Here is a 23259-nt window from a genome sequence, read left to right on the forward strand (position 1 = left end):
CTAGTGCAACAAAGATTTCAGGAGTAGATTCCTTAGTGCCCCTTACCCGTTTAGCCCATCCCCCCTCCCACAAGCCCTCCCATAACCCTGTTCCCCATATTTATGAGTCTCTTCTGTTTTGTCCCCCTCCCTGTTTTTTTTTCTTTTTAATTTTTTTTTTAAACGTTTATTTATTTTTGAGACAGAGACAGAGCATGAACAGGGGAGGGGCAGAGAGAGAGGGAGACACAGAATCCAAAACAGGCTCCAGGCTCTGAGCTGTCAGCACAGAGCCCAATGCGGGGCTCGAACTCACGGACCGTGAGATCATGACCTGAGCCGAAGTCAGACGCTTAACCGACCAAACCACCCAGGTGCCCCAACCCTCCCTGTTTTTATATTATTTTTGTTTCCCTTCCCTTATGTTCATCTGTTTTGTCTCTTAAAGTCCTCATATGAGTGAAGTCGTAGGATATTTGTCTTTCTCTGACTAATTTCGCTTAGCATAATACCCTCCAGTTCCATCCATATATTTGCAAATGGCAAGATTTCCTTCTTTTTGATTGCCAAGTAATACTGCATTGTATATATATACCACATCTTCTTTACCCATTCATCCACTGATGGACATTTGGGCTCTTTCCATTCTTTGGCTGTTGTTGATAGTGCTGCTATAAACATGGGCGTGCCTCTGTCCCTTCGAAACAGCACACCTGTATCCCTTGGATAAGTACCTAGTAGTGCCATTGCTGGGTTCTGGGTAGTTCTATTTTTAGTTTTTGGAGGAACCTCCATACTGTTTTCCAGAGTGGCTGCATCAGCTTGCATTCCCACATGCATACTCATTTTTAATACAGACTTTCAAAAATTGCATTTCACTATTTTTATAGGCTCGAGAACTCTTCCTAAAAGCAGTAGAAGAAGAACAGAATGGAGCTCTCTATGAAGGTAAAACTCAGGGCCCAGGATCATATGGTCATGACATTTCTGAATAACAGCTCTTATTGACCAATTCTTTTTTTAACTAGACTATATTTGGTATATAAACATCAGTCACCTTATATTTGAAATTGTTTTTTAACAAATCAAAACTAAAAATTATATTTCTGTGTAACATTTTCCAGAATATTGCTGTGACACATCATCATATTGGTCTACATTTAGGTTTTACTATTTATTAATTCTTCATTATTAAAGTCTTAAAAATAATTGTTTCTCATTTAAAAACAGGGTATTCTTTTATGGATGAAAATGACTTCAGAGGAGGAGAATATAAAAGATAGTTTCAAGAACCTATCTTCTAATTTACATTTACACAAAGGAATAATTGTCAGCTTTAATTGTCTCTTATTAATCCATTAGAAATGCATAAATAAAGTGATGGGGCATTTTACTGTATTAGGCATGTAAGTAGGCTTCCATTTTGTGAAAGTAAAGCTGATAATTGGGGTGTGGGAAAGATGCTTTGCTTTAATTATTTGAAAATGCCCCAAAAATAACATTTTCAGGATTACTGCATTTTATTTGCACATTTCTTCTAGTGATATTTTTACCCTGAGATATTAAAAGAGCCCAAATGGTGAAAGCCCTCTATAGTCTTCATTAGTTTGTGAGAGTCCCATTTCCACTTAGTGTATAGTAATTCACCCAGAGTGATAGAACACAGCAGAATATATTGAATTGAATAGACTCCATCTAAGGGAAAAAGAGCTGGTAGGCTTTTGAAGTTTCAAGTTCTGTTGGTATAGCTTTGTGGGAGAGATTACTAAGTATTACAGCTCTAAACCACCTGGCCAGGAACTTCATAAAAAAGTAGCTTTTAAAGGTTATTTAGCTAAATAATAGCTTGATTAAAGGAAGTTGGATTTGAAGGTTAAATTCAAAAAAACCTCTTTATTCTACCTAGTAGGAAGCATTTGATTATCCTCAACTCTGCAACCTAGAAAGAAAAGGTTGCTTAAAAGTGTTTTTCTTGGGGCTACAACAATTGCTTTTTCAAAGCCCAAGAAAGACAACCACTTAAGATCACTTCTAACAGTGCTTAAGAGGCTGAGGGAAAAGGTGGGAAAAAGCGAAGAGTGAATGAAATACAGCATCCTTAAGCCTGTATAATGTGTTAGCTTTAGAAAAAGGAAAGGTTACTTCTGAGTAGTGAGGTTTGGAAATAAGTTTGTTCACTGAACTATTGCATACAGAAAAAAAGGAATTTGGCTCTTTGTAAAGAAAGTTACCAAATTAAACCACAGTTACAGGTAAAGGAAATGACAAAAATGTGCGGTCATAGCTAATTTAGCTTTATTTCTTCTTTTAGCCATCAAGTTTTATCGTAGGGCTATGCAACTTGTACCTGATATAGAGTTCAAGATTACTTATACCCGGTCTCCAGATGGTGATGGCGTTGGAAACAGCTAGTGCGTATATAATTCGATAGACAGTAATACGTAGAGTTTGTTAAAGTTAAGCATCTTTGCCCTGTTGACTCTTAACATGATAAGAAGATGGTGGTAATTCTGTTGAATTATATAGTCTTTAGTATAAAGACTTGTTTATACAGTTGTAGAATTTTTTTTAGTTAGGGAAATACTAAGATTAAAATATAGAAATGCACATTTTAGGCAGATATAACGAAGACAAGGTAACAAGAGTTTTTTGTTTTGTTTTTTAAGTAAAACCAGTGATTATTGAAAGTAAATTAAAAGACACATTTCAGCTTTCTGAAACCTGTTTTAAAAAGTCAAACCTATTAAAATGTAATAGGCCAAAGTTGACAAAATGTTAATAATCGTTGAAATTGGGTGATGTGTACACGGGGTTTCATCAAACTAGTCTTTCTCCTTTTTTGTATGTTAGAAGCTATACATTTTTTTTTTTTTAATTTTTTTTTTTTTCAACGTTTTTTATTTATTTTTGGGACAGAGAGAGACAGAGCATGAACGGGGGAGGGGCAGAGAGAGGGAGACACAGAATCGGAAACAGGCTCCAGGCTCCGAGCCATCAGCCCAGAGCCTGACGCGGGGCTCGAACTCACAGACCGCGAGATCGTGACCTGGCTGAAGTCGGACGCTTAACCGACTGCGCCACCCAGGTGCCCCAGAAGCTATACATTTTTTTAAAAAAAGGTTTTTCATTTTATTAAGAAAATGCTGAATTATAACAGGACTTTATTATTCTTTTAAGGTGTCTAGGAGGACATTGAGACTGTAACATTTGCTTAAAAGCACAGGTACAGGAAAGAAACTGTTTCTTTGGACAGATGCCGCTTGCAGGAAAGTCATGAAGTGGCATTGATAGTTTTATATGGACAGAGCTCAAGAGAATTTTAAACCAGTACTTTTGAAGCTATTTGCAAAACAATTCTATAAAACTGTTTTTGGCTTAATCCATCATTAAAAGCTTAATTTGCTGAAATGAGAAGGGAGGAGTGTCTGTACCCATGAGAGAATGTCAGGTTTTTGTTTTTTTTTTAACTTGTTTTATTTTTTTATTTTTTAAATTTACATCCAAATTAGTTAGCATCTAGTGCAACAATGATTTCAGGAGTAGATTCCTTAGTGCCCCTTACCCATTTAGCCCATCCCCCCATGCACAACCCCTCCAGTATCCCTCTGTTTGTTCTCCATATTTATAAATCTCTTCTGTTTTGTCCCCCTCCCTGTTTTTATATTCTTTTTGTTTCCCTTCCCTTATGTTCATCTGTTTTACCTCTTAAAGTCCTCATATGAGTGAAGTCATGATTTTTGTCTTTCTCTAATTTCACTTAGCATAATACCCTCCAGTTCCATCCACGTAGTTGCATATGGCAAGATGTCATTCTTTTTGATTGCCGAGTAATGCTCCATTGTATATATATATCACATCTTCTTTATCCGTTCATCCATCGATGGACATTTGGGCTCTTTCCATACTTTGGCTATTGTTGATAGTGCTGCTATAAACATGGGGGTGCACGTGTCCCTTTCAAACAGCACACCTGTATCCCTTGGATGAATGCCTAGTAGTGCCATTGCTGGGTCCTGGGTAGTTCTATTTTTAGTTTTTTTTTTTTTTTTTTTTTTTTAACGTTTATTTATTTTTGAGACAGAGACAGAGCATGAACAGGGGAGGGTCAGAGAGAGGGAGACACAGAATCTGAAACAGGCTCCAGGCTCTGAGCAGTCAGCACAGAGCCCGACGCGGGGCTTGAACTCATGGACTGCGAGATCATGACCTGAGCTGAAGTCGGACGCTTAACCGACTGAGCCACCCAGGCGCCCCTATTTTTAGTTTTTTGAGGAACCTCCATACTATTTTTCAGAGTGGCTGCACCAGCTTGCATTTCCAGGGAATGTCAGGTTTTTAAAATGAGCAATACACAGGAAAATCATGTTTTGGTAATGATTATTATATTACCTCTGTCATGAAATAATTAAGTTCCCCTTATGGATGATGTACTTATTGCCACTGTTTTTTTAACTGCTTACAGTATTAACACACAGGCTTTGGATATTAAAAACATCCAAATGAAGTCAGTCTTAATTGTGTGTTTGAACTTTGAAGCTAATAGTATATTGTTCACCAAGTGAGAGTTACCAGTGTGAAATAGTTCATATTCAAAATGAGTCATTTGGACTTTTTTAAACCGTCTTTAAACTCAGGTGGTCATTTAGACCTAGCTCTTAGCCAGTTTTATGAATAGATATAGGTACTGTTAAGAAAGGTTGCCTTAAAACATGAAAGAAGCATTTCTTTTCTGTCCCATCCCTTTCTGCAAGCCCATATGCAATGAAGGTTTTTTAAAGATACAGCTGTTTTTTTGTTTTTTTGTTTTCTTACTGATCTAGTAATCTCTGAAAGTCTCTTTCCTGGCTTTGTTTTGGTTTCTTGCCTTCCCTGAAATGTCAGTAGAGAAGCCTTTGAGTCCATCTGGCCTCAACCACACATGCCTTTGTTGTATTATAATAAACCTTTCCTGGTCTTTTGACTTCACTCTTCCTCTAGGCCTTTTTGTAGTCTGATCACTTTTAAGGTTAATTTCAGCAAAAATGGAAAGCTAGAGGTTTTTTTTTTTCTTTTCCCAGAACTCTAAACTGCACATTTGTTTATGTTGGTAGATGATTTGTGGACCCTGCTAAGATTTTTTTAAATTACATATTTTCCTCTCTTAAGGTAGGGTGATAAGGCACATCTGTTACAAAACCCTTGGTAAGTAAGTACCACAGATGACATCTGTATGTTTGATTTTTATCCAGTTAGAATGGAGTATAGTCATACTAGTATGGAATATATTTACACAAGTTTTTTTAAATCATTTGAAATGATCTTTTTCACTAATCCAAGAAATCTCTACAATAAAATGGACTAAATGTCAGTAATTGTATCCCAAATTCTAGTTCTTTTTTTTTTTTGTTTTTATTTATTTATTTTGAGAGAGAGATGGAGACAGCATGAGTTGGGGAGGGGCAGAGAGAGAGGGAGACAGAGAATCCCAAGCAGCCTCTGCACTGTCAGAGCAGAGCCCATCATGGGCTCAAACTCACGAAACTGTGAGACCATGACTTGAGCTGAAACCAAGCAGACGTTTAGCCAACTGAGCCACCCATGCGCGCCCCTGCCCCTCTGAATTCTAGTTCTTCCTGGGTGAGAATGAAAATTGCTTTTTCCTTCAAAAGATTGGGTATGATACTCCTTTGCAAGGCAGAATAAACTTTTTTCAAATCAAAAAAGTAAAGATAGTTTACTTTTAGATGACTTTTTCTGAAGCAGATTTTAAAACTACTATGAAAACTCAGTTTCTGAGCTCTGTTGTGGACTGAGGCACTTAGTTTATTCACCTCCCTCCTTTTTCAGCATGGAAGATAATGATGATGACAGCAAGATGGCAGACCTCTTGTCCTGCTTCCAGCAGCAGCTCACGTTTCAGGAGTCTGTGCTCAAACTGTGCCAGCCTGAGCTGGAGAGCAGTCAGACTCACATATCAGGTATGAGTTCAAGGTTGTTAGAACTCGGCGAGGCACACTTTCACCAGAGATTTAAGGTTTCCTGACTTACAAGGTCAGATAACTTGCCAGGTAATTGCTTTAGTTCAAGATATGTTGGGAGAGCTAGTTACAATTACTGTTTGCAAAACCTCAAGTAGAAAGCAGTTTGTAGCACAATTCAAGGAGGTCCAACTTGGTTCAGTGAAGATCTAAGAGGGTGTTGAAGCAGTCCAAGAAAATTAGAGGAATATTGGTGTCACCAGGCATTTTAGCCTGAGATAGGCACATGTTCAAAAATGAATGTTTTTCTTTTCATATGTTAAATGTTATTTAATTAGTTATGGGATTTTCCAGATTCAAGGAGATGAAAATAAGTTTTTAGTGTTAGCGAATGGAATATGGATTTTGTGTGTGTGTGTGTGTGTGTGTGTGTGTGTGTGTGTATCGGACTATTTTTCTAACACTTGTATTTTAATATATCTTGGTGGTAAAATGATCCTTTGAGGGAAAGGGTGCTCTATAAAGGTGACTTCTGATTCGCTCTATAGTGAAAAAAACAAAGATTTGTGTCTTGATGTTAGAAACCATTATTACTTTTGGATAATTAAATACACACGTGCACAGCTCTGAGCAGTACTAAGGGTGTGATTCACAAATGTGTGGGAGTACGGAGAGCTACCTGCACCGAGAATGAGATGGTAAAATAACAGAGTCGCCGAACGGTTGGTTTCTTTTGCAGTGCTGCCAATGGAGGTCCTGATGTACATCTTCCGATGGGTGGTGTCTAGTGACTTGGATCTCAGATCATTAGAGCAGCTGTCACAGGTGTGCAGAGGATTCTATATCTGTGCCAGGTACTTCACCTGTTTTAAAACAACTTGGGCAGTGGTGAAAAAAAATTATGGTCTTTTGCTGGTTTTGATAAAAAACTTGATTGATGTTCTGGGTAAAAATTTAGAATGAACAGTTTGGCCTAAGTTGTATTTGTGTGATTTTCTCAAACCACTTAGCATTTAAAGGTAGAATGCACTAGGTTTCCAGAGTATAGACTATTACGTAGAACAGAGGTCGTCACACACATTACTTCCACAGGGTAGTTTGCATGCTAGTCTCGCTGATTTGGAAAAGAAATTGCACTAGAAAAATAAACTCAAGTCATTTTCAGAATAACTCTAAACCCATTAAGTGATAATGATTTAGGGGTACCTGGGTGGCTCAGTTGGTTGAATGTCTGACTTTGACTCAGATCATGATCTTGTAGTTCACAGGTTCGAGTCCTGTGTCAGGCTCTGTTCTGACAGCTCAGTCTGGAGCCTGCTTTGGATTCTGTGTCTCCCTTTCTCTGCACCTCCCCTGCTGGCTCTCTCTCTCTCTCTCTCTCTCTCTCAAAAATAAATAAAAAAATTAAAAGAAATTTTTTTTAAGTAATGATTTAAACTTAGATTGCACTAGAACTTTCTTTTGGCCCATTAAAAGTTATTCTATACTTTTATTTTTTAATGTTTATTAATTTTGAGGTGGGGGAGGGGCAGACAGGGAGAGAGAGAATCCCAAGCAGGCTCCACTCTGTGATGCTATGTGGGACTCCATCTCATGATGTTGAGATCATGACCCAAGCCAATATTGAGAGTCTGATGCTCACCGGCTCCACCCTGAACATGGAGACTGTTTGGAATTCTCTCTCTCCTTCTCTCCCTCTGCCACTCCCCTTCGCGCAGTCTTTCTTCTCAAAATAAATAATTAACATTAAAAAAAAAAGAAGAATCGGACGCTCAATGTACTGAGCCACCAGGCACCCCCATCGTATACTTTTAAAATATTGCTACATAAAGAATAATCCTAGCTTAGTATAAAATTATTTGAGATTGGTCATCTTTCATGGATATCTTACATAAAAATACATACTTTGTCCTTAGCATCTAGAAGTTTTTTATAACTTCTTAAACTTTATTATTTTTTAACAACCTAATTTCATTTGGAGTCTTGTATTTTGGGTAAAATATTTGAATTGCCTGATGCCTTTGTTTTTTGGTGATTCTGTGTGCTATTCCATTTAACCAATTCTTATTAAACAAGTAGATTTCAGTTTTGAAATTGGAGTCTCTACAACTGTTAATCTATTAACTTTTTTAAAAATTATATTATAGGGGCACCTGGTTGGCTCAGTCGGTTAAGTATCCAACTTCAGCTCAGGTCATGATCTCACAGTTCATGGGTTTGAGCCCCATATGGGGCCCTGTGCTGGCAGCTTGGAGCCTGGAGCCTGCCTTGGATTCTGTGTCTCCCTCTCTCCCTGCCTCTCCCATACTGTCACTCTCTCTCTCAAAAATAAATAAACATTAAAAAAATTATAAAGGGAATTTTCAGGTATAAAACTTCTGTGTGTTTTCATAAAATAAAAATAATCATAAAAAGAAAAAATTGGGGAGGTAGTTAACCCTTTTTTGCAGCCCGGCTCAGATACAAGTAGTTTTTTACATCTTTAAAACTGAATATTTCAAGTTACAGATAGAGTTAAAAGTATTTTGAGCTGTATCGGAATCCTGTCAATATTCAGTATATCTTTTGCTTAGTTTTTCTACACTAACCCCATAACAGTCTTGTTGGTGCTGCCTTAAAAGTAGACCTCCAGTCTGACCATTTCACCCTTCTCCAAGTACCCTTCTTGGTCAGCCACAGTTATACCTGGTCTGAGTTATGGCAGTGGCCTGCTTCCACTGTGACACCCCTAGAGCATATTTTCCAGACTACCAGAGTGATCTTTTAAAAGCATAAGTCTGGGCGCCTGGGTGGCTCAGTTGATTAAGCATCCAACTCTTGGTTACAGCTAGGGTCATGATCTCACAGGTTGTGACTTTGAGCCCCACATCAGGCTCTGCACTGACAGTGTGGAGCCTGCTAGTGCTTCTCTCTCTCCCCCATCTCTCTGCCCCCTGCCCATGCTTTCTCTCTCTCAAAATAAATAAACTTAAATTGGAAAAAAACCCCAAAACCCGGTAAAAGCATTAAATCATACTCAGAGCTCTTCAGTGGCATCTGTCTCACCTAAATAGCCTGCAAGCTTTTACCTCCCCTGCCCTTGACTGCCTCTCTAATCATGTAGTCTGTTAACCTTGCTTAGTTTGCTGCAACCTCATGGTCCTTGTTGAGTGTGCCAGTCACACTCCTACCCAAGGGCCTTGCACTTGCTATGGCTTCTGCCCAGGGTTCTTTCCCGGCCACTATATCTGAAATTGTCTCTATTTCCCCACTGCATTTCTTGTCTGTTTACCCTGCTTCATTTTTTCTTACACTGGGCACACTACCTGAAACTTTTCTGTTTTCTTAGTTTTGTTTGCTTTCCCACCAATAAACCAGCAGGGCCTTAGCCATGTCTATCAGTCTATCTCCAGAACCCAGACAGTGACTTGTAGGAGCTAAACAAGTTCTTGCTGAATAGAAGATGATTGCTAGTAGCAGAGTTATTTCTTGTATCTGCATAGATGGACTTAGCCTTTTTTATAAATTGATGTTATGTTTTATCACCTAGAGACCCTGAAATATGGCGTTTGGCCTGCTTGAAAGTTTGGGGCAGAAGCTGTGTTAAACTTGTTCCATACACATCCTGGAGAGAGATGTTTTTAGAAAGGCCCCGTGTCCGGTTTGATGGTAAGTTGAACTCTTTAGAACTGAGAAGAAATAGTGGTCTGTCCTGCTGATTTTGATAAATACATAGTCTTCATTTTCTGTAACAGATGTTAGTCCTCTGATCATATTTAAAGGAAACCACAATAAAATTAAAACTAGAAACATGTTATGTGCTTGTAACTATAAAATTTTTGTTTGTGTTCCTACTTAAAAAAAAAAACAACTTTCTTTTTTATAGGAGTGTATATCAGTAAAACAACATATATTCGTCAAGGGGAACAGTCTCTTGATGGTTTCTATAGAGCCTGGCACCAAGTGGAATATTACAGGTACAACTGTAGTAAACTGAGTGAGTGAAAAATTCTCTCTCTCCAAGTATTAGTTCATTAGTAGGAAGCTGTTCTCTGTGGCTTTTGCATTTATCTATAGAATGACCCTCAGTATTTTTTCCAGTGTTATAATAGGACCTGCACTCGAAGAACTAATAGGTTAATGCACATGATTTAATTCCTCCTAGCCTCTAAGTCTAAGAATCGTTTTATGTTTTTCTTTTCTTAAATTTTTTAAAGTTTATTTATTTATTTTGAGAGAGACAGAGACAGTGTTGGGGAGAGAGAGAGAGACAGACAGACAGACAATCTCAAGCAGACTCTACACAGCACAGAGCCTGATGTGGAGCTCGAACTCAAGAAACTGTGAGATCATGACCTGAGCTGAAATCAAGAGTCAGGCACTTAACCGACTGAGCTACCCAGAATTGTTTTATGTTCTAGAGTTCTTGTTTTTTGGTTTTGGTGTACTCATTCATTTGCCTTTTCACATAGCTTTTGCTATTATTCAGCTTTACTATCCATCAGATGTTATCATCGTTGAGAAATAAGTAGACATGGGGCACCTGGGTGACTCAGTTGGTTAACCGTCCGACTTTAGCCCAGGTCATGATCTCGTGGTTCATGAGTTTGAGCCTCACATCGAGCTCTCTGCTGTCAGTGCAGAGCCTGCTTTGGATCCTCTGTCCCCCTCTCTCTCTCTGTCCCCCACCTCGCACTATCTCACTCTCTTAAAAATAAATAAACATAAAAAAGAGGAATAAGTAGACCTGTTAACTACTGTGTATTATCATTAGAGCTCACTTTTGATATTAATTAGTGCTTTAGGAAAAGTGCTTTAATAGAGGAATATTTTTATTCAGGAGTAAAACTGAAAGTTAAACAGTTCCCTCTGAGAAAGATAATAAAATGCCTTCACTTCTATTGTGCTGGCCTCACAGGTTGTCAATAGTGTTTGTTTTAACGATGTTTTGTCAGTTTTTGACCCATGGTATTTCTGTTTTGATTTCACAGCAGAGAACAGGTTTAGGGCTAGAAAACAAGGACATGTTTTATACTTTGTGTGTGTGTGGTGTTTTTTGGTGTTCTTTTTCTTTTTACACAGGTACATAAGGTTCTTCCCTGATGGCCACATGATGATGTTGACAACCCCTGAGGAGCCTCAGTCCATTGTTCCTCGTTTAAGAACTAGGAATACCAGGTAGTATTTTTCTGTAGTTCTCTATCCAGCCCACATTTTATATGGATACCTGCAGATTAATGTCATCCAGTGCTTCCTTAAGTTAGTACTGCATGATTAAAACAGCACTCCGCAAGAGCCCTTGTGAACAATACTAATTCCTGGGCATCGCTCTAGAGAGGACAGTTCAGTAGGTCTTTGGAACCTTACCAAACTAGGTTTATTCACATCCTAGTTGATTCTTTTCGGGCAAGTTGAGTAACTACTATTGTAATATATTACTTCCTAGGTTATTTAAATACATACAATAACTGATTAATGGACTTGTATTTTTTAATTTTTAGAACTGATGCAATTCTACTGGGTCATTACCGCTTGTCACAAGATACAGACAATCAGACCAAAGTATTTGCTGTGATAACTAAGAAAAAAGAAGAAGTGAGTATACAAGGTGGAATTGGCAGTTCTCTCTTCATTTCAGTACCCTACTCATTTAAGAATTCTTGATTAGAAAGGATAACAAAATTGTGTTTTATAATTTATACGTTTCACAAAATGTATGTTGACTTATAGCATCTCTTTAAACAGAGCTGGAAGGTTTTCTAAAATGCGGGGTATTTTGAATTATGGATTCGCTTGTTTTTCTCTAAATGATTTCTTGTTCTAGTCCAGGCTTTTTACATATGAAAATGTAAACCCAAAATATCCTATGAAATAACTAGTAAAATCATACCTGAATATGTTTTTAGCTGTTCTCATTTTGAATCATAAGGGATTTTGTTCTTAAGTTAGCTCACACAGATGATTCTTTCTCAAGGATACTTTTACAGAGAATTCAATTTTTTAAGTTTATTTATTTTGAGAGACAGAGAACATGAGCAGGGGAGGGGCAGAGAGAGGGAGAGGAGGAGCATCCCAAGAAGGCTCCTCACTGTCGGCGCAGAGCCTGTTGCGGTGCTCAAACTCATGAACCATAAGATTGTGACCAGAGCCAAAATCAAAAGTTGGATGCGAAACTATCTCAGCCACCCAGGAACCCTGAGAATCAATCAGTTTATACTGGAAATAAGCTAAAGATAATTTCCTTCTTCCTGTGGTTTTTTTGTTTTGTTTTGTTTTGTTTTTGTTCTTTTAATGTTTATTTATTTATTTATTTTTTTAATATATGAAATTTACTGTCAGATTGGTTTCCATACAACATCCAGTGCTCATCCCCAAAGGTGCCCTCCTCAATACCCATCACCCACCCTCCCCTCCCTCCCACCCCCCATCAACCCTCAGTTTGTTCTCAGTTTTTAACAGTCTCTTATGCTTTGGCTCTCTCCCACTCTAACCTCTTTTTTTTTTTTTTTTTTCTTCCCCTCCCCCATGGGTTTCTGTTACGTTTCTCAGGACCCACCTAAGAGTGAAACCATATGGTATCTGTCTTTCTCTGTATGGCTTATTTCACTTAGCATCACACTCTCCAGTTCCATCCACGTTGCTACAAAAGGCCATATTTCATTCTTTCTCATTGCCACGTAGTATTCCATTGTGTATATAAACCACAATTTCTTTATCCATTCATCAGTTGATGGACATTTAGGCTCTTTCCATCATTTGGCTATTGTTGAGAGTGCTGCTATAAACATTGGGGTACAAGTGCCCCGATGCACCAGTACTCCTGTTTCCCTTGGATAAATTCCTAGCAGCGCTATTGCTGGGTCATAGGGTAGGTCTATTTTTAATTTTTTGAGGAACCTCCACACTGCTTTCCAGAGCGGCTGCACCAATTTGCATTCCCACCAACAGTGCAAGAGGGTTCCCGTTTCTCCACATCCTCTCCAGCATCTATAGTGTCCTGATTTGTTCATTTTGGCCACTCTGACTGGCGTGAGGTGATATCTGAGTGTGGTTTTGATTTGTATTTCCCTGATAAGGAGCAACGTTGAACATCTTTTCATGTGCCTGTTGGCCATCCGGATGTCTTCTTTAGAGAAGTGTCTATTCATGTTTTCTGCCCATTTCTTCACTGGGTTACTTGTTTTTCGGGTGTGGAGTTTGGTGAGCTCTTTATAGATTTTGGATACTAGCCCTTTGTCCAATATGTCACTTGCAAATATCTTTTCCCATTCCGTTGGTTGCCTTTTAGTTTTGTTGGTTGTTTCCTTTGCTGTGCAGAAGCTTTTTATCTTCATAAGGTCCCAGTAATTCACTTTTGCTTTTAATTCCCTTGCCTTTGGGGATGTGTCGAGTAAGAGATTGCTACGGCTGAGGTCAGAGAGGTCTTTTCCTGCTTTCTCCTCTAAGGTTTTGATGGTTTCCTGTCTCACATTCAGGTCCTTTATCCATTTTGAGTTTATTTTTGTGAATGGTGTGAGAAAGTGGTCTAGTTTCAACCTTCTGCATGTTGCTGTCCAGTTCTCCCAGCACCATTTGTTAAAGAGACTGTCTTTTTTCCATTGGATGTTCTTTCCTGCTTTGTCAAAGATGAGTTGGCCATACGTTTGTGGGTCTAGTTCTGGGGTTTCTATTCTATTCCATTGGTCTATGTGTCTGTTTTTGTGCCATCTTCCTGTGTTTATATAAGGAAAAAAATGCCAAGCAAATGTGACTATTGAATTATTACATTCCAGATTACTTTTAACTGTCTTTAATACATTGAGGGCCTAATTTTTTTCACAACTTTTCTCCATATGCGTTTTTCAGTCCTGGTTTTAAAAATGTATGCCCAAGGAGTCCATACACCTGAGTAGTCGGTTGTGACGTAGTTGGAATAAAGACTTGCCTAATGCTTTTATAATTAATGTAGTTTTTGAACGTTTTCCTCCCATCAGATCCTCCTCTCTTCCTTGGCATCATGTGTTGAGATAGTTAGGGCAGGGTTTCATCAGAGTCCCTTCACTTTGTGGCCATCTGTTGCCGGCTTCTCTGCCTGCCTCAGGTAGGCTACAGGAATTTGGGCAGCAGTCTGAGGGGCAGAGGTGGCTGCTATGGTTGTGATGTTGGCCATGAGCTTCCTAAGGTCAAAATGTGAGGCCCTTGTTATTTAGGTTTTATCTAATAAAAGAGTTTAGGAACTGCCTACATTGAGTTCCAATTTTCTCTTCAGAATATGATACACTGAAACCATGTATAGTGATGGCATTCTTGTGTCATTAGCAATAGTATTTGCAAAAGTGTGATTCTAATGAACCTTGTCCACATCTATTTCTTCATTGACTTACCACAAAAGTTAAGTTCTACTCTATGCTTTTTCTACATCTTTCACCAGTTCATCCCTTTGCCTCCTTAAAAATTGTGTTTTCAGTAGAAAGAAGTACTGGGCTTACATGTAGAAGATAGCAGTTTTCATTTCCAACGCTGCAACTGCTGTGTAATTTTGATTAACTTGTTTGACCTCCCTAGGTCTTCATTCTTTTAGCCATTAACTAGCAATGTACAATCATATTTAACAGTTGGGGTTACTGTGATGATTAACTATGTCGATGATAGAAAACCTTACTTTAGAGTGCTTTAACATTTGTCAGAGCGCTCATACACATTCTTATTTGATACTCAGGACACCTCTGCTCTGTGCAGATGCCATGTTACTTTTAGCATCACTCTTGCATAATGTATTCCTATGATATTTCTACGTGTCAGTGAGTTGAGGTTTCATTATGGCTCACATACTTTTTCTTTTACAGAAACCACTTGACTATAAATACAGATACTTCCGTCGTGTCCCTGTACCAGAAGCAGATCAGAGTTTTCATGTGGGGCTACAGCTGTGTTCCAGTGGCCACCAGAGGTTCAACAAACTCATCTGGATACATCATTCTTGTCATGTTACATACAAGTAGGTGAATGTGATACAAATACTAGAGTTACACAATAAATGTGTACTTCATGTCAGGCTTAGAAAACCCTCACATAGCTTTCAAGTTCCTCCAGACTTGACATTACATTGTAAAACAGCATTACATTACAGAGTGTTACGTGCTCCCATAGATGCGCTCAAGTCTGTTGTACTTACCTAGAGAACTCTCAGTGTGGTAGTTAGTGCTGCCGGTTCAAGCTGGTCATGTTCTTCCGTTTTCTGGGTGGGGGTCACCTGCCCAGAAAATGACAGTCTTTTCTATGGCAGTGTTATTCTGTCAGGCATTCAAAAACCAAAACAACAACTGCAAACCAAGAAACTTGCTGAAAGGAGATAAACTGAGAGTGGACCAGGAGGCGGAGCTCTTTCCAGTGCCCCTGGGAATGGGAACCGGTGCCGCCACTTTGGAAGTGAAAGTCGAGCTCCTCAAGCAGAATGGTACTCATTCACTCAAAGCTGTCCGTGCATTACTTACTTGTTGACTTACTCAAGGCACTTTTAAAACACTAGATCTGTTTTCTTCCCCTGGGTTTCAGTCTTACCATTTTTTTTACTTATTTCCATTGTGTTTATTCTCAGGGATTATACACTGATTTTAATAAAATGGTAGGTAGAAGAGTAATAAGTCTTCTAAAAAGATCTGTGTTCGAAAGCTAAATCTATCAGGTCATTCCTAATTTAAAGCTCTTCATGTTAGGATTACCTGTGTGAAATAGTTAATGAGCAGAAGAATGTGTGTGAGAAAGGAGCAGTACAGAGATAAGAGAAAGAGCAATTTGTGTGGATGTTGAGGTTCACTATTGTTAGGTTTAAAGGAATATTGGTGTGTGGTCGAGGGTTCTCCGTTCCAAAATTGAATCCACAATTCTCAGAGACAAGTTTTGAGGTCATCTCCTATTAACCTACCTCATAGCCTTGAGTTTTCACAGGGTCGAAAACTTTCTGCGTCTTTTTTCCACCTTACAAGGAACTTTCCCCCCACTCATATGAAAGGTCCTGAGAACTGAGAAAGCATTTTTCTTTCTTTTAATTCTTACCTACCAGTCCTATACCTCCTCTTTTGCTTCACTTAGTAAAATTGTGCAGTGGAATTTTTTTTTTCTTTTTAAAGAAAGATACCAAACCCAGAGTAAAACCAAACAAATAGCATCACGTTTTAGGAGAAAAAGGACATGGTAGGTGTCATCTGTAACTGCTAATGATAACATTGATTTCCTTACAGTATTTATAAAGTCACTTGAATTTTCAGCCTTTGTTTATTTCTCACCTTTTTGGAGACAAATAAAAGGCTATAGTAGTTTAACTTGTCACCTGCTTCTTCTCCCTCTGAACTGTGATCATGCTGTTGATCATGCAAATATTTAAGTCATTAAATTCTATTATAGGACTATAATTCTTTATAAATTACATTTTAACGAGATCCTTAAAATGCCTATAGTCTTTAACTTAGAATTTCTATTCTTAGAAATTTGTTCAAAGGATATAATAAAAAAATATCATATTATTTTTAATTATCAAACAGTGAAAACAACCTAAATCTCCAAAAAAAGGGGATTGTTATTAAGTAAATTGTGATATAGGCAGACAGTGAAATATTACACAGGAACTAAAAATGACTTCTGAAGTGTATTTATTGATAGGAGGAAATGCATATGTCAGAATGTTAAATTAGAAGCAGGATTACTAACAGTATGATCTCAATAGAAAAGCTCAATAGACAGGTTAAGGTCCTTGGAAGGAAGTACAGTTGACCCTTGAACAACATGGGTTTGAGCTGCATGAATCCACTTATATGTGGATTTTTTTCAATAAATAGAGTACTTTAAATGTATTTTTCTTATGATTTTCTTAATAACTTTGCCTCTTCTCTAGCTTACTTTATTGTAAGATTATAGTATATAATGCATATAGCATACATAATATGTATTAATCGACTGTTTGTAACTGGAAAGGTTTCCAGTCAGCAATAGGTCATTAATAGTTCTGTTTTGGGGGACTCAAAAGTTATATGCAGATTTTTGACTGTGTGGGAGGTTGGCGCCCTTAACCCTGTGTTGTTCAAGGGTCAACTGTAATTCATATGCTATGTCTAGGTGATGGAATTATGAGTGATTTTTCTTTGTACTTTTCTAAATTTGTCAGTTAAAAAAATTTTTTTTTAATATTTATTTATTTTGGAGAGAGAAAGAGGAGGGGAGGGGCAGAGAGAGAAGGAGACACAGAATCTGAAACAGGCTCCAGGCTCTAAGCTGTCAGCACAGAGCCCGACATGGGGCTTGAACTCACAAACCGTGAGATCATGACCTGAGCTGTGAAGTTGGCTGCTTAACTGAGCCACACAGGTGCCCCTAAATTTATCAATTTTTTAATAATATGCCTAGTAAATAACCAAGTAAATTTTAAAGATTTAATTGGCTTTATTGAAAGATTCATGAATGGGGAGCTCTGAGGAGTTGTACAAAATGGAAGGTTTTATAGGAGAGCCAAGCAAGAAGGTTATTAACAAAAGAAAAGGATTGTTTCAAGCAAGGACACTTTCCCTTAGAGGGAAAAGCCAGGTGTCTTATGCAGACTACCTCATCTTACTTTGGGGATTGCAGAGGGCCCATGTGGCAGACTCCTTGGTACCATCAGAAAATTCCTGACTGACCAGTTAAGTCTACATTTCTGAGGGAGGTGGAAACTGCAGTTAAATTACGTATTAAGCCCCAGTTTGGGAGCTCATTCTGATGATGCCATTTTGGACCTGTGGTTTTCTTAATAGTTCCCCCTTTAACAGTTCCCCCTTTTGATCAGACTCTCAGCTTAACTGAGAGATGTGATAAAAATTTAAGGCATTAGCACCAACTGTCAATTACCATTCTGTACTTCTCACAGCTTTTGTAGATCCTTTGTGTGGTACCTATAGCTCCTGATTCTTTTCCTTAATCTCTCTGATGTTGCTAGGTCACAGCTTCAGGTTCACATTCCAGTCTTAGGAGATCATTTGCTTGCTGATCAGTGGCTGTGAACATACATTCAAAGATTTTGAGAGAAGATAATGCATCAAAGGGATTATTACTATAAGGATAATACCCAATAGTGGGAGTACACTTTAGAGCCATGGTCTCCAAGACTCAAACCAAGAAAAAACAAGTCAAAGACCCTGCTGAAGGAGTCATCTTTTTAAGCCCAGGGGCTTGCTCAGTGATCTTATATAATTGAGTTTTAACTTCCCCCTAAGTGTTCTTAATCCAGTCACAGTGGGTGGTGTTGGCCACAACACAAGATGTTCAGCTAGAAGATAATCAAGGACAATTTTGGCTAGAGAGTCTAAGGATCTCTGTTGTGCTACTGCTTTAGCAGCAGATTTTGCAATACTTTTGAGAATTAAGAAGTTCTTGATCATAGCCTCATTTATATTTATCCCTAACCAAGAAAATAGGGACCTGTGAAAAGGAGTGAATCTGAATCATGAATGTCTCTTCATAGGTCTTCTTTAATTCAACAGCGTAAATTTAGAGAAATTCCAGAGGTTATACACCCCATCTCCCTTAGCAATGGCCTAGGAGATACAGATGAGGGTGTTATCTTTCCAGGCCAATGCCAGAGTGAAGGAAAGGCGAAGAGGAGAAAGGCGTTTACGTTTAGTTAGCATATGAGGTGTTGATCCATCATCTGGGAAGGAAGGAGTCTACCTTGATGTCAGCTACGTCTTTTCCTTGTCAATTTGATACAGAGGTCTCCAGCATCTGTACAGGACCAGGTGTCAGGTGGAGCCTTCTCTAATTGTGTGATGTGTACGCAGGGCTTAATACTTTTTAGTTTTGGAGCAGGGTCAGTGGTCAGGAGCACCTGGTACTCCTGGTAAGGTCCTTTTCCAGTGGGGCTGGAGGGTTGTTTTCCTCTGACGTTTATGTAGTCACTAAGCTCTAAACTGTGATCAACAGGTTTCTCTGAACTGGGATCCAGAAGCTTCTTGAACCTTTTGATGTCAGGCTTGAACACAAGACATTAGAGACTTGTAGTAGCTGGTTATATGAGCATGAGACAACAGGGGTTCAGCAGAATGTTGTGTACTAATAGAATTCCAAGAAGTTTGTAAGGTTTCATTAAGAATTCCAAGAAGTTTGTAGGGTTTTCATTAAGGCTCGTATGATTAGTCAGGTGAAATGGCTGCTTTGATCACTGGAGATGAAGTGGAAGGTATACCCCAAATGGGAAACACATTTTTTAATGTTACTTATTTTTTCCTGTGAGGGCATCTGTCTTACAGCAGTCATGACCCATCTAGAAACCACCCTTATAATAACAAAAACACATTTCTTGATAACCCATACTAAGTGGCAACTGAATGAAGTCCAGCTGCAAGTATTCTGAGTCCAGAGGGTGGAGGTTTAAGGCTTCTGGGAACAAAAGTAGATTTTTGGGAGGAGGGGAGTGGTGGTGACCAGTCAGGTCAAATATTGCTGATAAACATCTATAAAATTACAAAACCAGTCTATCAATGTCTGTTTATAATTTGAGTCTTTTTAAATGTCCTGTGGTAGGAATGCAACAATTGAAAAATGGGATTTGTGGGGCACCTGGGTGGTGCAGTCAGGTAAGTGTCCAACTCTTGATCTCGACTCAGGTCATGATCTCACAGTCTGTGGGCTTGAGCCCTGCATCAGGCTCCGTGCTGACAGCGCAGAGCCTGCTTGGGATTCTGTTTCTTTCTCTCTGCTCCTCCTTTGCTTTTGCTGTCTTCCTCTCAAAATAAATAGATAAACTTAGAAAAAAAAAAAAAAAAAGGGATTTGCCAGGGAGCCAGAAAGAACGAGGCCATCTTGGGTTTCCCATAGCCCAAGTGTTGGTTTCATTTGCAGTCATTGCTTACTCAGCTCCATTTCTCCAGTTTAGAAGCAGGCTGCTGCCATGTCACAAGGACATCAGGATGACAAGAGTCTCATGATGAGGGGCCATTTTTATGGAAGCAGAGTAGACTTTATCCATATGTGCCACAATTTTACAAACATAGAGAAGGCTTAGTGTTAACTCATTTGACAATGCTTTCCATGTAATTTACATACTAAGTAAGCCTCATTAGTTTAACAGGTCCTTTGGAAGTTTTTCAAAAATTTTTAAAAAGGGTTTTAAAGCACTTGCCTAAATAGGATTACAAATCATTATGAAACTTAATATTTAAAAGGTAAAGACATTTTTGCAACTTATCAAAAGCAGACCAAAGTCCAAGAAAACTTTGTTTTTCTTAACAGAAAGCCAGACTCTAATTTTGCACCATCTTATTTTGGTGTTAAAACTTATTTAGTTTTTATGTAAGGGAGACAGCATGAGAACAGAGGAGAGGGGCAGAGGGGAGAGAGACTCCCAAGCAGGCTCCACACTCAGAGTGGAGCCCGACAGGGGGCTTGATCCCACAAGCCTGGGATCATGACCTGAGCCGAAATCAAGTTGGACACTGAACTGACTGTGCCACTCAGGCACCCCTAAAACTCATTTTTTAAAATAAGTTTTAATCTTAACCAGCTTGACCACACATTAAAATTCTTTTTCAAAGATTCTTTCTGCAAACCTTTTATAAACTTTTTTTTTTTTTTTAATGTTTTTTATTTATTTTTGAGAGAGAGAGAGACATAGCAGGAGCAGGGGAGGGGCAGAGAGAAGAGGAGACACAGAATCCAAAGCAAGCTATAGGCTCTGAGCTGTCAGCACAGAGCCTGACGCGGGGCTTGAACCCATGAACTGTGAGATCATGACCTAAGCCCAAGTTGGACGCTTAACTGACTGAGCTACCCAAGGGCCCCACCACTTCTTTGTACACTTTTTGTCCTTTTTAAAATTTTTTTTTCCCTTTAAACAACCAGCTTCATTTTAGGATAAAACTTCTTTTTCCTCAACAAAAAACACATCTCCATTTCTCATACCTTTTGTTACTAAAAACACATCCTACTTTTCCTGGCATATACAGATGTTTCCCTAATTATTTTTAGTGGCTTTAATTATGTATATTAGAATTCTTAACCCTTAAGAAACCTTAATTTCTAGTGAAAACTAAGAAGTGAGCTTAGATTTTTTAAATTTGCATATTTATGAATATATTTTAGAATTTCTATAAGCATGTACCTTTTTAAATTTTTTAATGTAGCATTAGCTTGTTTAAATATCTTTTTGTTTCTCTGTAATAGGAAGCCAAAAGTAGATAAGCCTATGTTTACTAATTTAAATGTTTTAGAATTTTCTCTTATTTAGAAATGACCTACATATTTAATGACTTTAACTTATTTAACCTAACTCAGTAAAACTTCAAGGTTTTAGACTATCCAAATAAAAAATAAAAAACTTAGGGAAAATATTGCTGAAAAGCTCATTTGTAAACTTTTGTCTTTATTTTTGAAATATCCTGAATTATGTTTAGATTACCTACAAGAACTTTATTAAACATTAGACATTAAAGTCAGCCATTATCCTAAGCTATTATGTTTTGTGTGGCTACATCTTATAAGAGAGAACGTGAACTTAAAATAGCTAGTAAACTCAGGTAGAGTAAGTTTTATATTTAATGTTGATAACTAAAAACATGTTTGTTTTAATTAAGCCATCAACCATAATCTAGTTTTTGTATCAAATATTTTCCCAAAACCTGTGAACTTAAACATTTGGGTTACTTTCTGAGTTTCAGACTACCCGTCCTTACAGGCACTTGCCTTCAAACCAACTACGTAGAGCTTTTTTAGAAATTCATTTTAGCAATACCATGTGGAGATAGAAAGTAACACATAACACACTTGTAGACACATGTGAACAGACAGGCTCAGGGACTTAGAGCTGGTTTTGAAATTTCTGCTATGAAATCAGTACAGGATTTACTAGTTAATGAAAGTTGGATGTGAGTTTGTTTTTCTGGTAGATGATGTATAGGTTAAGGTTACCCGGTTAGGGGGTAAAGCTTTTTTTTTTTTTTTTAATATCTGTCTTTGGATATTAAGTTTTGTGCTTGTCCTTGGTAATTAAAATTCCAAAAAATCTTTCTGTTTTATTTTTTTCTTGATAAGAATTATCTCCCTTAAATTCTCATTTTAACGAGATGGACTAAAGAGCTTCTGGAGAAGACCAGGTAGAACATTGAACATTTAGATTTAAAAGGTACAGGGGAAAATGCAAGCTCCTTTTAGAGGAACTTCGGTTTCCTAAGGCCAATAATGTACAAGCTGTTTGAGATAAACAGGGCAAGTTTGGGGATTGCTAGAGGCATAGGTGAACTCATGATTGCCTATAGAGCTACATTTCTGGTTTTGTAAAGATTTGTAACATCAGGACCAGTTGCTTTCAGTTCTTCAAAGAATTGGATTGTAATTTAAATGAAATCATAGGTTGCTCCATCTATCCAACTACAGTGCCCTCAATTTGCTTTTTTTCCCCTCTCGGTACATAATTCTAAGTATTTTTGGCAATACTGAATAGCCTCCCTTGGGTATAAGATGGGTCACCAAAGGGAGTGCAGGGGATATCAACTTTCCCAAATCTAGAACCACTCACAGTGATGGCCAAAAGAAAGAACCAACAACCTGTGTATGTTCCAGGCAGGCAGAAACCAAGACCAGTTACACAAAACAAGACCAGCAAGGAGGCAATAGCCGTCCCTGGGAGAGAAGGGATCAATAACCAATGGGTCTGGATTTAGAAGGGAAGGGACAGTGTGATTTTATTTTCTCTTTAATTGTGCAGACAGATTTGGAAGAGCTGGTTCCAGTAAGAATTTTCACCTTTTGCTGGCTTCTGCCAGTTTTTCCAGGATCACTTTGGCAAGATCTGTATCTGTATCTGCCAGTTTACCCTTGACTGTTTAAAGAATAATGTAGCAGCTTATGAGAAAAATCCCTCAGCTTCATCAACTCTGAGAGGGGTTCACATGAGGGCCCTTCTTTGAAGGTAGATATTGAAGGTAGATAACAGGGAACCTGTAAGGCCATTAACTTGGCAGAATTTTGTTTATGGTTTTATTAGCCTTCTCAGAGTGGAAGAAAAAATTCAGACTAGAGTGAGTACCCAAAGGAAGACAGAGAGGAAGCAGTAGGAGTCATGTCAGTCTTAAAAGTCTTGTTTTAGATAGTTACCTTTTCTGTGTTTAATTTTTCATTAACTTCCTGTGATAAAATCTTTCAGTGAAACTATTTTGGAATTTTAAAACCTTTTGAAAGCCTCTGCATGCCAGAAAACAGGTCTCCCATCCTGTTTAATTTGGAAACCCTTGCTTGCAAGTGTACTTCTTAAATGATCTTATCTAATTGGCATGTTCCCCATACTGGCCATTGTAGTTCTAGGTTGTAATTCCTCTGAGGGCTGGCGGCAGTTTGGTAGGACCCT

The 23259-nt window shown here is 38.2% G+C and overlaps 1 protein-coding gene across 3 annotated transcripts in view; it reads left to right on the forward strand.

The window, feature by feature from the left end:
• FBXO9 (F-box protein 9) overlaps positions 1–23259 on the forward strand; it is a 47352-nt gene that overhangs the window by 22081 nt on the left and 2012 nt on the right. For all 3 annotated transcript variants that reach the window (XM_058734261.1, XM_058734260.1, XM_058734262.1), the window contains 9 exons: positions 868–927; positions 2291–2390; positions 5806–5936; positions 6676–6790; positions 9466–9584; positions 9802–9892; positions 10998–11093; positions 11417–11510; positions 14741–14892. In XM_058734261.1, the coding sequence (XP_058590244.1) occupies positions 868–927; positions 2291–2390; positions 5806–5936; positions 6676–6790; positions 9466–9584; positions 9802–9892; positions 10998–11093; positions 11417–11510; positions 14741–14892 (958 nt within the window). The remainder of the gene's footprint in view (positions 1–867; positions 928–2290; positions 2391–5805; positions 5937–6675; positions 6791–9465; positions 9585–9801; positions 9893–10997; positions 11094–11416; positions 11511–14740; positions 14893–23259) is intronic.

Source organism: Neofelis nebulosa, chromosome 6, assembly GCF_028018385.1.
Source record: "Neofelis nebulosa isolate mNeoNeb1 chromosome 6, mNeoNeb1.pri, whole genome shotgun sequence".
In the NCBI taxonomy this organism is placed as follows: Eukaryota; Metazoa; Chordata; class Mammalia; order Carnivora; family Felidae; genus Neofelis; species Neofelis nebulosa.